General features: G+C 52.4%; 1 protein-coding gene across 2 annotated transcripts in view; it reads left to right on the top strand.

The window, feature by feature from the left end:
- The window catches only part of HPSE2 (heparanase 2 (inactive)), a 318,946-nt gene extending 304,459 nt beyond the window's left edge, over window positions 1–14,487 (top strand). Inside the window, exons 10-12 of one of the 2 annotated variants that reach the window (XM_043519408.1) lie at window positions 10,083–10,228; window positions 11,527–11,745; window positions 12,430–14,487. In XM_043519408.1, coding sequence (XP_043375343.1) covers window positions 10,083–10,228; window positions 11,527–11,745; window positions 12,430–12,595 — 531 coding nt within the window. In that variant the 3' untranslated portion in view covers window positions 12,596–14,487. The remainder of the gene's footprint in view (window positions 1–10,082; window positions 10,229–11,526; window positions 11,746–12,429) is intronic. The other variant, XM_038410018.2, reaches the window with a different exon arrangement.
- The last annotated feature ends 1,693 nt before the right edge of the window (window positions 14,488–16,180 follow it).

Genomic DNA, 16,180 nt, shown 5'->3' with positions numbered 1-16,180 from the left:
TGGCTCTGTCCTCACAGCTGAAGGGCCCCTCCCCCCACATAGACCCTGCTGGCATGCTCTAAAAGGTACCTAGTTCACATTAACAAACGAGATTATCTTTTAGAGCACACCAGCAGTTAGAACACTTTACAAATCACACCCCCAGAGCACTTTACTGCACTGTCTACACAAGGCCTGAGATCTCTGTAAGGCATTGGGCTTAGCCCTGTGTGACCTTCCGATTAAAACCCCTTAGAGAGCACTCTGCAAAACCATTGTAGCCTGTGTTAAACTCTGATTAAATGAGAGATCTCAAAAAGTAATTGTAAGTGGGAATCGTCATCCACTGGGGTGTTTCTGGTGGGGTCGCACAGGGGTGTCCTTGGCCTACTGCCATTCAATTTCTTTATCAATGATCTGGAAGAAAATTTAAAACCATTGATGGTAAAATTCTCAGATGACTGCAGAACTGATAGAGTGGTAAATAATGATGGGGACAGGTCAGTTCTACAGACTGGCCTGGATCGCTGGGTAAGAGGCCTTGTCAAACAACATTCACATTTCAGAGTAGCAGCCGTGTTAGTCTGTATTCGCAAAAAGAAAAGGAGTACTTGTGGCACCTTAGAGACTAACAAATTTATTAGAGCATAAGCTTTCGTGAGCTACAGCTCATTTCATCGGATGCATTTGGTGGAAAAAACAGAGGAGAGATTTATATACACACACAGAGAACATGAAACAATGGGTTTATCATACACACTGTAAGGAGAGTGATCACTTAAGATAAGCCATCACTAGCAGCAGGGGGGGGAAAGGAGGAAAACCTTTCATGGTGACAAGCAAGGTAGGCTAATTCCAGCAGTTAACAAGAATATCAGAGGAACAGTGGGGGGGGGGAGAAATACCATGGGGAAATAGTTTTACTTTGTGTAATGACTCATCCATTCCCAGTCTCCATTCAAGCCTAAGTTAATTGTATCCAGTTTGCAAATTAATTCCAATTCAGCAGTCTCTCGTTGGAGTCTGTTTTTGAAGCTTTTTTGTTGAAGGATAGCCACTCTTAGGTCTGTAATCGAGTGACCAGAGAGATTGAAGTGTTCTCCAACTGGTTTTTGAATGTTATAATTTTTGACATCTGATTTGTGTCCATTCATTCTTTTACGTAGAGACTGTCCAGTTTGGCCAATGTACATGGCAGAGGGGCATTGCTGGCACATGATGGCATATATCACATTGGTAGATGCGCAGGTGAACGAGCCTCTGACAGTGTGGCTGATGTGATTAGGCCCTATGATGGTGTCCCCTGAATAGATATGTGGACAGAGTTGGCAACGGGCTTTGTTGCAAGGATAGGTTCCTGGGTTAGTGATTCTGTTGTGTGGTGTGTGGTTGCTGGTGAGTATTTGCTTCAGATTGGGGGGCTGTCTGTAAGCAAGGACTGGCCTGTCTCCCAAGATCTGTGAGAGTGATGGCTCGTCCTTCAGGATAGGTTGTAGATCCTTGATGATGCGTTGGAGAGGTTTTAGTTGGGGGCTGAAGGTGATGGCTAGTGGCGTTCTGTTCTTTTCTTTGTTGGGCCTGTCCTGTAGTAAGTGACTTCTGGGTACTCTTCTGGCTCTGTCAATCTGTTTCTTCACTTCAGCAGGTGGGTACTGTAGTTGTAGGAATGCATGATAGAGATCTTGTAGGTGTTTCTCTCTGTCTGAGGGGTTGGAGCAAATGCGGTTATATCATAGAGCTTGGCTGTAGACAATGGATCGAGTGGTATGATCTGGATGAAAGCTAGAGGCATGTAGGTAGGAATAGCGGTCAGTAGGTTTCCGATATAGGGTGGTGTTTATGTGACCATCGCTTATTAGCACCGTAGTGTCCAGGAAGTGGATCTCTTGTGTGGACTGGTCCAGGCTGAGGTTGATGGTGGGATGGAAATTGTTGAAATCATGGTGGAATTCCTCAAGAGCTTCTTTTCCATGGGTCCAGATGATGAAGATGTCATCAATGTAGCGCAAGTAGAGTAGGGGCATTAGGGGACGAGAGCTGAGGAAGCGTTGTTCTAAGTCAGCCATAAAAATGTTGGCATACTGTGGGGCCATGCGGGTACCCATCGCAGTGCCGCTGATTTGAAGGTATACATTGTCCCCAAATGTGAAATAGTTATGGGTCAGGACAAAGTCACAAAGTTCAGCCACCAGGTTAGCCGTGACAGTATCGGGGATACTGTTCCTGACGGCTTGTAGTCCATCTTTGTGTGGAATGTCGGTGTAGAGGCATCTACATCCATAGTGGCTAGGATGGTGTTTTTAGGAAGATCACCAATGGACTGTAGTTTCCTCAGGAAGTCAGTGGTGTCTCGAAGATAGCTGGGAGTGCTGGTAACGAAGGGCCTGAGGAGGGAGTCTACATAGCCAGACAATCCTGCTGTCAGGGTGCCAATGCCTGAGATGATGGGGCGTCCAGGATTTCCAGGTTTATGGATCTTGGGTAGCAGATAGAATACCCCAGGTCGGGGTTCTAGGGGTGTGTCTGTGCGGATTTGTTCTTGTGCTTTTTCAGGGAGTTTCTTGAGCAAATGCTGTAGTTTCTTTTGGTAACTCTCAGTGGGATCAGAGGGTAATGGCTTGTAGAAAGTGGTGTTGGAGAGCTGCCTAGTAGCCTCTTGTTCATACTCCGACCTATTCATGATGATGACAGCACCTCCTTTGTCAGCCTTTTTGATTATGATGTCAGAGTTGTTTCTGAGGCTGTGGATGGCACTGTGTTCTGCATGGCTGAGGTTATGGGGTAAGCGATGCTGCTTTTCCACAATTTCAGCTCGTGCACATCGGCAGAAGCAGTCTATGTAGAAATCCAGGCTGCTGTTTCAACCTTCAGGAGGAGTCCACCCAGAATCCTTCTTTTTGTAGTGTTGGCAGGAAGGTCTCTGTGGGTTAATATGTTGGTCAGAGGTGTGCTGGAAATATTCCTTGAGTAGCTGCAGGCAAGGTCATACACCTAGGAACAGAGTGTAAGTGTCACGCTTCTGGAGTAGCCAACTTCAGGGCAGACTGACAAGGAGCAGGGCACAAACCCCAAACTGCTCATATGGTCTATAATTAGCTGTCACCAACCCAGTGACAAGTGTGAACTCCTAAAGCATTATAACAGTCTGACCATGGAGTCACAGACAGTCCCTTGGCACTCTGCCTACTTGCCACCGAGGCAAGCTGGACTATGTGATAGATGGTCACTTTACACCAAAAATCACAACAGTATCAGGTTACCGCCAGTCCCAAAGGACACATCTCTTACCCCAGGTCAATTGTACTCAGATCTCAAACCAAAGAAAATGCTTGTAGCCAATCCTGTAATGCTAACTAAAGATTTATTAACTTGGAAAAAGAAATGAGAGTTATTGACAAGGTTAAAAGAGGTAAACACTCCCATCGCCCCCCCAACACAAATGACATATAGTCTTAGGGTCCAAAAGGTAATAGATGGTGCTATAATATGCAAGTGCTATATGTCCCTTAGGGCTTACCTGAGCCAGGCAGCTTGGGGATCCCTTGCTTATGCTTAGATATATCACATCTCCACATTCCAAGCTGCATAGAGAGAACAATTCTTCCTTGACAGGGATTTTCATGCCCTTTTCCCGGCATTCAAGCTATGATGGGAAAAGGGTTTGTGCACGTGCCCTCTTCATGGGTGTGGCAGAAACAATCAACAAAGTTTTATCCACTGATGTTCCACAGTGGCTTGTCTGGTGTCTCTTGCGCCTTCTCTTGTTGGGGAGAAGATGTCACCTCTTGTGGTAAACTAGCATTTCACACTTGGTGACGCGTCTCTCCTGACTGTGGAGTTTTACTGTTTTAGCAAACACTTTTATAGTTACAGAGCAAACGCTTAAATATTGCCTTAACCTGGAACACAGCTATTCCAGGAAAGATTAATACATCAGCATCCTACAAGTATTTCATAATGTCTGAACACTAACCACATTCTTCCAACACTAATGTCTGTTTTAACAACACTAACACACAAGTGAGGCAGACTGTTTCCAGCGATGTGTTTGTCAGTGTCCAGAGAGGCCTAGGGGCCTTTGCATGAGCTGGCATCTGGTCTGCCAGTGTCACAGTAGATCACTGTGTTTCCAGGAGAGGAAAGTGATCAGGAACAGTCAGCATGGATTCACCAAGGGAAGGTCATGCCTGACTAATCTAATCGCCTTTTATGATGAGATTACTGGTTCTGTGGATGAAGGGAAAGCAGTGGATGTATTGTTTCTTGACTTTAGCAAAGCTTTTGACACGGTCTCCCACAGCATTCTTGTCAGCAAGTTAAGGAAGTATGGGCTGGATGAATGCACTATAAGGTGGGTAGAAAGCTGGCTAGATTGTCGGGCTCAACGGGTAGTGATCAATGGCTCCATGTCTAGTTGGCAGCCGGTGTCAAGTGGAGTGCCCCAGGGGTCGGTCCTGGGGCCCGTTTTGTTCAATATCTTCATAAATGATCTGGAGGATGGTGTGGATTGCACTCTCAGCAAATTTGCGGATGATACTAAACTGGGAGGAGTGGTAGATACGCTGGAGGGGAGGGATAGGATACAGAAGGACCTAGACAAATTGGAAGATTGGGCCAAAAGAAATCTAATGAGGTTCAATAAGGATAAGTGCAGGGTCCTGCACTTAGGATGGAAGAATCCAATGCACCGCTACAGACTAGGGACCGAATGGCTCGGCAGCAGTTCTGCGGAAAAGGACCTAGGGGTGACAGTGGACGAGAAGCTGGATATGAGTCAGCAGTGTGCCCTTGTTGCCAAGAAGGCCAATGGCATTTTGGGATGTATAAGTAGGGGCATAGCGAGCAGATCGAGGGACGTGATCGTTCCCCTCTATTCGACACTGGTGAGGCCTCATCTGGAGTACTGTGTCCAGTTTTGGGCCCCACACTACAGGAAGGATGTGGATAAATTGGAAAGAGTACAGCGAAGGGCAACAAAAATGATTAGGGGTCTAGAGCACATGACTTATGAGGAGAGGCTGAGGGAGCTGGGATTGTTTAGTCTGCAGAAGAGAAGAATGAGGGGGGATTTGATAGCTGCTTTCAACTACCTGAAAGGGGGTTTCAAAGAGGATGGCTCTAGACTGTTCTCAATGGTAGCAGATGACAGAACGAGGAGTAATGGTCTCAAGTTGCAATGGGGGAGGTTTAGATTGGATATTAGGAAAAACTTTTTCACTAAGAGGGTGGTGAAACACTGGAATGCGTTACCTAGGGAGGTGGTAGAATCTCCTTCCTTAGAGGTTTTTAAGGTCAGGCTTGACAAAGCCCTGGCTGGGATGATTTAACTGGGACTTGGTCCTGCTTTGAGCAGGGGGTTGGACTAGATGACCTTCTGGGGTCCCTTCCAACCCTGATATTCTATGATTCTATGATTCTATGATCACACTTTTGCGGTGGGGATCTGAATCCTGAGATGCAGTGGCACTAGAAAGGACTTAATAACCAGTTAAGCATGAGTTTCCAGTGACTGAGCATAATCCGCAGATGTAGAAGTAGGTCATAACGAGAAGGAGCAGGGAGCTGGTATTTCTTCTGTATACAGCCTTAGTGAGCCCGGTACTGGAATTCTCTCTCCACTTCTAGTGTCCACACTTCCAAAAGGGTGGATACAAATTGGAAAGATTCAGGAAAGAGCTACAAGCAGGAATCAAGGCCTGGACCACATGGCTGATAGCAAGAGCCTTCAGGAACTTGGTCTAGTTAACTTGTCCAAGAGAAGCTGAAGAGGTGACTCGATCGCAGCCAATAAGTACTGACATGGGAAAGGGATTTCTTTAACCTCCTGATCCTGGAGCATCCCGTCGTGGGACTGTCTTGTCAGCCTCCTCCTGGCCCTGCCCAAGATGGCCATCCATCCACCAGGCCAGGAGGAGGAAGCTTGACGGGGGCTCTGGGGCCTATTTCCCCCTCCTTATGCAGTCATCGCTCCAGGCAGAATTCCTCTGGGCGGTGGCCACTGACCCCTAGGCACCTGTGAGGAGCAGTGGACGCCATCAGGGTCTCTGCCCAGTGTTCCCCTCTGCCTCCTTCTTTTCATCCCCTGACCTCACGCTCACTCCTGTGTTGTCCCGTGTTATCAGCTGGAGCCTGAGTTTAGTGAGAGGCCGGCCTCTAGTTATGGGTGGGCCAAGCCTGCCTGCCCCAGTTCCACAAAGGGTGCCGGTCCCAATCTCCTCTCAGTGTCTCTCCCATCCTCTTCCAGCTGCAGTCTCCCCGGCTGCTCTCCCATCCCCTCTGCATTTGAGCAGCCGGCTGCCTCCTCCCTGCAGCCTGGGCACCCCCAGGGTTCACTGAGCATGCAGGCAAGCCAGGCGCCCAGCCCCACCCGGAGATGGATCATGCTGGCTCGCTCTGTGGGGCAGGCCCAGGTCCAGCCAGGTCCCACGGCCGTGCCATCAGGCATGACACCTGCTCAGGGTTGGCAGAAGTTTCAGAGATTTTTGCTGTAAAACTTTGAGGCATCTCTAGGGTTGCCAGGCGTCTGGTTTTCGGCTGTTAAAAGTCCGGTCGGCAGCGCAGCCGAGGTCTGGGGCTAAGGTAGGCTCCCTGTCTGCCCTAGCTCCATGTGGCTCCTGGAAGCAGCTGCTGGGTCCTCATGGCCTCTAGGCACATGGGCAGCCAGCACATGGGCAGCCAGGGAAATGCCACACGCTGCCCCCGCCCTGAGTGCTGGCTCCGCAGCTTTCATTGGCCAGGAATGGGAGCTGCTAGGGCAACACCTGCAGGCGCGAGGACAGTGAGCTGAGCCTCCCTGGCCGCCCATGTGCCTAGGAGCCGCTGGGACCCCACACCCCCTCCCGCACCCCACTCCCTGCCCCAGCCCAGAGCCCTCTCCCTCATCCTGCACCCCTCATCCCTGGCCCCACCCCAGATTCCTCACCCCCTTCCGCACCCCAACCCCCTGCCCAGCCCAGTGAAAGTGAGGGGGGGGTCTCTGGGAAGGGGCGGGGCCTCTGGAAAGGGGTGGGGCAGGGGTGTTGGGTTTTGTGCCATTAGAAAGTTGGCAGCCCTGGGCATCTCTGCTGAGCATGTGCAGACTGAGGGTTTTCGGAGGGTTTATAAGTAGTTGCTGAACCGACTAGAGGGGATGCCATTTTAGATTTAATTTTGGTGAGTAGCGAGGACCTCTAGAAGAAATGGTTGTAGGGGACAATCTTAGCTCAAGTGATCATGAGCTAATTCAGTTCAAACTAAATGGAAGGATTAACAAAAATAAATCTGCAACTAGGGGTTTTGGTTTCAAAAGGGCTGACTTTCAAAAATTAAGGAAATTAGTTAGGGAAGTGGATTGGACTGAAGAACTTATGGATCTAAAGGTAGAAGAGGCCTGGGATTACTTTAAATCAAAGCTGCAGAAGCTATTGGAAGCCTGTATCCCAAGAAAGGGGAAAAAATTCATAGGCAGGAGTTGTAGACCAAGCTGGAGGAGCAAGCATCTTAGAGAGGTGATTAAGAAGAAGCAGAAAGCATACAGGGAGTGGAAGATGGGAGGGATCAGCAAGGAAGGCTACCTAATTGAGGTCAGAACATGTAGGGATAAAGTAAGACAGGCTAAAAGTCGAGTAGAGTTGGACCTTGCAAAGGGAATTAAAACCAGTAGTAAAAGGTTCTATAGCCATATAAATAAGAAAACTAAGAAAGAAGAAGTGGGGCCGCTTAACACTGAGGATGGAGTGGAGGTTAAAGATAATCTAGGCATGGCCCAATATCTAAACAAATACTTTGCCTCAGTCTTTAATAAGGCTAAAGAGGATCTTGGGGATAATGGTAGCATGACAAATGGGAATGAGGATATGGAGGTAGATATTACCATATCTGAGGTCGAAGCGAAACTCAAACAGCTTAATGGGACTAAATCGGGAGGCCCAGATAATCTTCATCCAAGAATATTAAAGGAATTGGCACCTGAAATTGCAAGCCCATTAGCAAGAATTTTTAATGAATCTGTAAACTCAGGAGTGGTACCGAATGATTGGAGAATTGCTAATATAGTTCCTATTTTTAAGAAAGAAAAAAAAAGTGATCCGGGTAACTACAGGCCAGTTAGTTTGACATCTATAGTATGCAAGGTCCTGGAAAAAATTTTGAAGGAGAAGTTAGTTAAGGACATTGAAGTCAATGGTAAATGGGACAAAATACAACATGGTTTTACAAAAGGTAGATCGTGCCAAACCAACCTGATCTCCTTTTTTGAAAAAGTAACAGATTTTTTAGATAAAGGAAATGCAGTGGATCTAATTTACCTAGATTTCAGTAAGGCATTTGATACTGTGCCACATGGGGAATTATTAGTTAAATTGGAGAAGATGGGGATCAATATGAACATCAAAAGGTGGATAAGGAATTGGGTAAAGGGGAGACTGCAACGGGTCCTACTGAAAGGAGAACTGTCAGGCTGGAGGGAGGTTACCAGTGGAGTTCCTCAGGGATCGGTTTTAGGACCAATCTTATTTAATCTTTTTATTACTGACCTTGGCACAAAAAGTGGGAGTGTGCTAATATAGTTTGCAGATGATACAAAGCTGGGAGGTATTGCCAATTCGGAGAAGGATCGGGATATTATACAGGAGGATCTGGATGACCTTGTAAACTGGAGTAATAGTAATAGGATGAAATTTAATAGTGAGAAGTGTAAGGTTATGCATTTAGGAATTAATAACAAGAATTTTAGTTATAAGCTGGGGACGCATCAATTAGAAGTAACGGAAGAGGAGAAGGACCTTGGAGTATTGGTTGATCATAGGATGACTATGAGCTGCCAATGTGATATGGCCGTGAAAAAAGCTAATGCGGTTTTGGGCTGCATCAGGAGAGGCATTTCCAGTCGGGATAAGGAGGTTTTAGTACCATTATACAAGGCACTGGTGAGACCTCACCTAGAATACTGTGTGCAGTTCTGGTCTCCCATGTTTAAAAAGGATGAATTCAAACTGGAGCAGGTACAGAGAAGGGCTACTAGGATGATCCGAGGAATGGAAAACTTGTCCTATGAAAGGAGACTTAAGGAGCTTGGCTTGTTTAGCCTAACTAAAAGAAGGTTGAGGGGAGATATGATTGCTCTCTATAAATATATCAGAGGGATAAATACCGGAGAGGGAGAGGAATTATTTCAGCTCAGCACCAATGTGGACACAAGAACAAATGGGTATAAACTGGCCACCAGGAAGTTTAGACTTGAAATCAGACGAAGGTTTTTAACCATCAGAGGAGTGAAGTTTTGGAATAGCCTTCCAAGGGAAGCAGTGGGGGCAAAAGATCTATCTGGCTTTAAGATTCTACTCGATAAGTTTATGGAGGAGATGGTATGATGGGATAATGTGATTTTGGTAAGTAATTGATCTTTAAATATTCAGGGTAAATAGGACTAATCCCCTGAGATGGGATATTAGATGGATGGGATCTGAGTTACTATAGAAAATTCTTTCCTGGGTATCTGGCTGGTGAATCTTGCCCATATGCTCAGGGTTTAGCTGATCGCCATATTTGGGGTCGGGAAGGAATTTTCCTCCAGGGCAGATTGGAGAGGCCCTGGAGGTTTTTCGCCTTCCTCTGTAGCATGGGGCATGGTTGACTTGAGGGAGGCTTCTCTGCTCCTTGAAGTCTATAAACCATGATTTAAGGACTTCAATAGCTCAGACATGGGTGAGGTTTTTCATAGGAGTGGGTGGGTGAGATTCTGTGGCCTGCGCTGTGCAGGAAGTCGGACTAGATGATCAGAATGGTCCCTTCTGACCTTAGTATCTATGAATCTATAACATGGCTACATGTGGGCGGATTTTCAGGGGAGCCATCCACAGGCCCTGTTCTGAAGGGGGGGTGCTGGGGTTCCTTTAACATTACAAAACCCAGGATCTTGCCCTTCCCGGAGTCTAGGGTGCAGCTGAGCTGCTGGGTGGAAAGGTCCCAGCAGCGGTGAGCCTGGGGCAGCCCCCAGGCATGGGAAGCTGCAGCCCAAATGGTTCAAGCTTAGCGAGGGTCATACAGCGGGGGGCAGGGTGGGCTCTGCTCCCAGCCCAGCTGGACGCGGAGGAGGTGACGTGTCAATTCTTCCCTCTCGGCAGGATTACTGGCTCTCGCTCCTGTTCAAGCGCCTGGCTGGGCCCAAGGTGCTGGCCGTCCACGTGGCAGGGCTCCAGCGGGAGCCACGGCCCGGCAGAGTTATTCGGGACAAGCTCCGCATCTACGCTCACTGCACCAGCTCCCACAAGTCAGTCCCCTGGCCAGGCTTGGCTGCTCCTTGCACAACTCCGCGGGGAGCCCAGGGCGGCAAGGCCGTGGGGCCTCCGAGCTGCACACCAGAAATATTCCGGACAGGCTTGGCGCTCGCTGCCCGGGGCTGCTGGGTCAGGTGTACTCGGTGCCACTGGGGGAGCAGAGGGAGTGCAGGATGGGGGGCTGTCGGGGACTGGCCCCCCTCGGAAGGTGCTTTGGGAATGGGGCTGCCCCATGAGTGAGCAGAACAGGAGGCTCCTGCAATGGCAGCGGGTCCCCAAGCAGAGAGAGCGAGACTGGGGGAGTTGGGCACAAGCCCAACGGGAGATCAAGGGAGTGGATTTCACCCAGGCCCCAGAGGGTCGGGTTACGCTGCCCTCCGGCTGACAGGGAGCTGCCTGGTGACTGGATCGGTGATATGCTCTTTCAAAGGGTCCCACGGGGGGGGGGGGGGGCTGCCATCTCCACGGACATAAGTTCCTATTGTGGCCAAAGGGAGGCCGTTCGGTTACATATTCCAGATGCTTTCAACATCCCCCCACCCTGTAGGAAACCTTGTCCAATAACTATAGGTGCAGCCCACTCTCCAGCCCCTGTCTGGGCTGCGTGCTGGGTGAGACAGAGCACCCATGACTTGTCTCTGTTCGGGACGTGTCCAGGGTAGCGCCCCGGGCACACAGAGCACTCACCTTGTTCTCAGCATCCCCCTTGCAATCCCCACATACCCGGGAGCTGGGGCAGGGGCTCTCCACAGCACATCCCTGTGCCCTGCCCCATTGCACACCACAAGGGAGGTGAATCCGTGGGCCTGTGCCCTTCAGTGTCTGCCTGGAAATGCCACCTCCCTGCCCCGCTCTGACCTGCAACCCAGGGGAAGCGGCACGGTGCCTGCAGCTTAATGTGGGCAGACAACTGCAGCCACAGGGCCACGTGGGTCGGACATGTGCTGCTACCCTGAGCTCGTTAGAGGGTAAATCAAGGCCCTGAGCCCGCCCCTGCCATGGCACAATGCTGCTCAGCCCAGCACATATTCATCCTAAACCCTCGCTAGGCTCAGGGGGATGGAAACAGGGCACAGACTTCCGTACAGATCTGGGGAGGGAGCCAGCGTCTGCCCCTGCTACACACAGCCTCTCTCCCTTTGGAGGGCTCATGCCAACCCTGCAGTGTTACAGTGACGGCCCCCAATTACTGCAGTGCTGGTGTCGTCCCCTCCTGGGCTCTGCAGAAGGCCAGTTCCTAGCACAGTCCCCCTGCTTAACTGGCCTCTTCGCTACATCCTGTTTTTTAAAGCTGCCTAGAACCGATGCGGTTTCCTAGTCAACATGCAGACAACCCCACCTTCATTGTCACTTTCGCTCTCAGCCATAGTTATGTCCGAGGATCCATCACCCTCTACATCATCAACCTGCATCGCTCCCGGAAGAAAATCAAGCTGGTGGGGACGCTGCGGGATAAGATTGTTCACCAGTACCTGCTGCAGCCGCATGGCAAGGACGGGCTTCACGCCCGGTGAGTGCAGACATGGGGCTCTGCCCTGAATGCCAGCACAGGGCCTGGCAGCCAGCAGCACCGGCGTGCAGCCAGCAGCTGCTGTTCTACACCACACTGGGTAGGGCTGAGGCCAGGCCATGGTGCACCTCGTGAGCACCCAGCTGACACCTGGAACATGCCGGTTGCCGTTCCTGCAGCTCCCATTGGCCAGGAACGGCGAACCACGGCCACTGGAAGCTGCTGGCAGCCAGGCCTCTGGACGGTCATGCAAACAAACTGCCTCGCGGCCCGCCAGTGGATTACCCTGACGGGCCACAGGTTGCCCACCACTGCCATAGCCCCAAGTGAGGCACTCAGATAAGGGACCTGGGGCGGGGGGTGCTGAACACCTGCAGAACCACCCCCCCGACTCCTGCTGAAGCTGTGGGAGCTCAGCCCCCTGGGAGATCAGCTCATGGTCCTCATGCATCAGTCCCTACAGAGGCTCCCAGCACCACCTGCTCTTTCCTTTGCCTCCTCCCATGGCCGTCTTTGTGCTGGGCTCTCTCCTGCCTTTGCAGACCTGTGGCTGCTGCCTCCTGGGCAGATGTGAGCAGAGTGCACAGCCCACCGGGCTCCATGCACACGCCGTGTCTGCTGGCCGCCTTTGCTGGGCTCCCAGGCCGCTGTGGAGACGCTGACCTGCGTGTGCTTCTCCTGCAGGTCCGTGCAGCTCAACGGGCAGCTGCTGGCCATGGCGGATGACGGGATGCTTCCTGAGCTGAAACCTCGTCCCCTTCGTGCTGGCCGTACCCTGGTCATCCCGCCACTGACCATGAGCTTCTATGTGGTGAAGAATGTTAACGCCCTGGCCTGCCGGTACCGATAGCTCTACCCGAAAGCCACTGGCCAAGACGAGACCTGCTGGACCTGCTTTAACCCTCCCCTGTCCTCTCGCTTCCTGCACAGAACTTGCTGCCAGTCAGTGGGGCTGTGACCTGCCCACTGCCAGGCCTGGCTGATGCAGATGGGCCCCCCTCTCCTGGGGACTCTGCACCCGGAGGGAAGTGTGTCATCATTGGCAGGTCCTGTGCCCCTTGGAGAATAACCACTCAGAGCGGAGGAGTCCCGAGTGACTCCTCCAGTGTAGCCCAAAGGCATGGCAAACCCTCCCCCCAGCAATACCTGGCCAGGCTGGCCTCTTGGCCCCAGCAGTACGAGCCAGCTTGGCCCTTGGGATTGCTGTGCCCGTGGGGAGGAAGATGACTCCATTGGCGAGACAACTGGCTCCTCTTGGAAAAGCTGAGAACTTGAGGCCCTGGTGCAGTGACAGAGGCCTGCGACTCAGGGGCAATGGTACCTGGGAGTTGTGGGCCACACGCCCTCTTTACACCGCCAGCGTTTCTTCCACAGGACTAGTGAAAATCTGGCTGGTGAATGTGGTCTGTGCCCATGGACGACCCTGGCTCCGAGGGCTCGGATTGCAGGGGATAGCACTGCACCAGGCCGGTTTCTTACCAGACTCCTGGTTAGGGGAGCTGGCTCCTTGCTCTGTGGGAAGTACAGAGACAGCGAGCTCAAGAGTTGTGTTCTTTGCTGGGACAGGGAGCAGACTGCAAAGGGGACAGAGCTAAACCCTCTGGCTAGAGCCAGCCGAGCCCCTCAGAGCCTCCCTTTCCCCACGCTAACCAAGGCTGTGGGGAACTGTGGGCATCATCCCGGCTCTGCGCTCCCCTAGGGCTCTTTGCTTTTGGGCAGAGTTTGCTGGACAGAAAGTACCAGGGGCTCTTGGCAGCTCCAGCCTGCCAGAACCCAGCCACCCTTCTCTCCCCACACGGCTGTGCCACTGCCCATGGCAGCTCCAGCCTGCCAGCCCCAAGGAGAAGCCAGCCTCCCGGCCACCCTTCTCCCCACACTGCTGTTCCAGTGCCCATAACAGGGTGAGCCTAGGACTGGGGAAACAAGTGGGCCAGGCTCAGTGCAGCACGGGGCTGCAGCTCCTCTCCCCCCACCCCCACGAGATTTCATAGTTCACTATAGTGATGGGCTAGGCACTGACTGGTCCCCAGGGGTAGCCATTGCCCTCCATGCTTCTTCCCTCAGATCCTGAGAGTCAAGTCCTGGCAGCCATAAAGCACCCTGTGCCCACCTCACTGAGAGACCGAGGGCCAGAGGGATCCTGGTATCAGCCCACCGAGCCACCCAGAGCTTTCCCAGACAGAACATGCATGGGAGCAGCTCCTCCTGGTGCCTCCTGGCCACGAGACAGGCAAGGTGGATGAGGGAATAGCTGCAACCAGCCCCTCCGGGAGCCATGCTGCGATGGGGGTGACATGAGACGCGCTGGGGGGCTGCAAGGAGTCGCTTCGGCCGGGCTAAGGAAGCCCTTATGGGCTCAGCCAAGCCCTGTGCAGGGGCATTAGCCATGAGGAGTCCTGCCCCCGGAACTGGCTGGGGCGCTGCGAGCCGGGCCTGCGGGAGCTTTCGCTATAAATGTTAATATTTAAATTATATTTTCTGAAGAAGAGAAACTTTGAGCTCTGCTAGTCTGGAAGCTGGTGGGAGGGAAGTGGGGTGGGGCATCCCTCTCCCCAGCTCAAAGGAGAAGGGGGCTGAGATGATACAGGCAGGGTCACTGTTCCCCAGGGGCTTGGGGGGCATTGTTAGAGGTGTGAATATTTCCTTCCAGAAGAGATTTTATTGAGGCGTGTGGAGAGCCGGGCTCTGGGAGCTAGCTGAGATTGTGTGGGAAATGTTGGATAATAAAGGTGGGCTGTCCAACCATGCCTGGCCTCGTCTCTCCGCAGCAGCAAATGCCAAGCCCACCGTGCCATGCTCCTGTGGTCTGTCCCAGGCCTGGAGCCGTGGCCAAGTCCCCAGCTGTAGGACATGGCTACACAATAGAGCAGGTGCTGATGCTCCGTGACTCAGGGAGACCAGGCCCAAGTGTGTTCGCATCACAGCCATTGTCACCTGTTTGTGCATGTGCTTCTCAGTGTGTTCCGGGGAGTTGGGCCATAGAGCCTCAGCAGATGCCCTCATGCCCAGAAAGCTGGGAGAAAGGAGGCGTAACTCACCCAGTGACATAGGCACAGGTAGGGCACGGCAGAGTCAGCATTACGAGCCAGCCTGTATCCCTGGCAGGGGCGACACACTGGCAGCCAGTCACTAACCCAGTGGTAACCCTGCGGTGTGAGGGCACAACCCATTCAGTGCCAACCACCTGCCTGGCAGGCTATGACCTGGCTGAGCCATTTTGCACATCAGGGGGCGGGAGCTCAGAGTTCGAGCAGTCAGTGCCAGGCTCCTTCTCAGAGTGCTGTGCCCAGAGGCTGCAAAGCCATGTGGGTTTCCAGACATGGCAGTGGGGTGTGAGGGAGCCCGTGAAGCAGGGTCCGGCTGGAGCGATAGGCCTGAATCCAGATCCCAGCTGGGGGGAGTGTGAATTCTGGCAAAGGGGTTCACAGGGCAGGGACAAAGGGGACAAGGTTCTGGCTTCGGAAGTCCTGAGTGCAGAAGAGCGACTGCACCATCCAAGCCAATGACACAGGTGAGGCCAGGAGCTGTGGCTCCAGACAGAGGAAGGTAGAGGGGCCAGTGAGTTGGGGAGAGGGAGAGCTTGGGGTCACCCACAGAGAAGTGAAGTCTAGGGTTGGATTCTGTCAGGCCATCCTGCAGCGACTCCAGAGCGTGGGTACCAGCCTCAGGCCAGCTGTCAGGAGCCAGGCACAGACCCCACCATGGCTGAGTTCTGCTCTTAGATCTCACCCACGAGGTATCAGGTGTGAACTCCTCGGGTGCTGGAACAGCCTGACCAGGGAGTCCCAGGGAGTCCCATCCATCTCACCACCCAGCTGCCTTTGTGAGAGCCTTACACCAAGGATCACAGCACTATCCGGGTTACTCCCAGCCCCAGAGGAGTCCTGGAGACTGGGGAGGGTGTGAGGCCTTTGCCAGAGGAGGATGTGGCTGATAACAATGCAGAAATCCCATGCTTGCTGGCCAGGCTTTCCTGGGCATTTCCCTGTTCCGGTTTGCAGCAGGGAAGTGGAACAGAACAGCTGGAGTGTGAGAGCCAGAGCATCTGGAGAGCATGTGAGTGACCAGCTGGAGCATGCGTGTGCAACACAACAGCTGGGGTCCGTTTCTGTCACAGCTGGGCCCCAAGCCCTTGTTATCCATCTGCTGCCAGGCTGAGACCACTTGTTCGTAAGGCCCAGCCCCAACAGCGAGCTGCACCACCAGGCCACAGGCTGTGCCTAGCCGATCCCTAACTGAGTGCCACGCCGGGGCTGAGCCCCCAGCTCCGTCTCGACAGAATGTCCCATCTCTAAGGCTGCCAGCGTGACACTGTAACTCTGCCCCCCCAACCAGACAGCACGGCTGTAGGAACCATGCTGCCCATGGGGGGGGAGCACAGGAAGCCTGGACTGAAACCAGAGTGAGGCCACCCTCTGCCTGTTCTCCCCTCCCT

The sequence above is a fragment of the Dermochelys coriacea genome, chromosome 7, assembly GCF_009764565.3.
Source record: "Dermochelys coriacea isolate rDerCor1 chromosome 7, rDerCor1.pri.v4, whole genome shotgun sequence".
NCBI lineage: Eukaryota > Metazoa > Chordata > Testudines > Dermochelyidae > Dermochelys > Dermochelys coriacea.
Note: the sequence above shows the minus strand (reverse complement) of the source record. Positions and strands in the feature narration are given on the sequence as shown.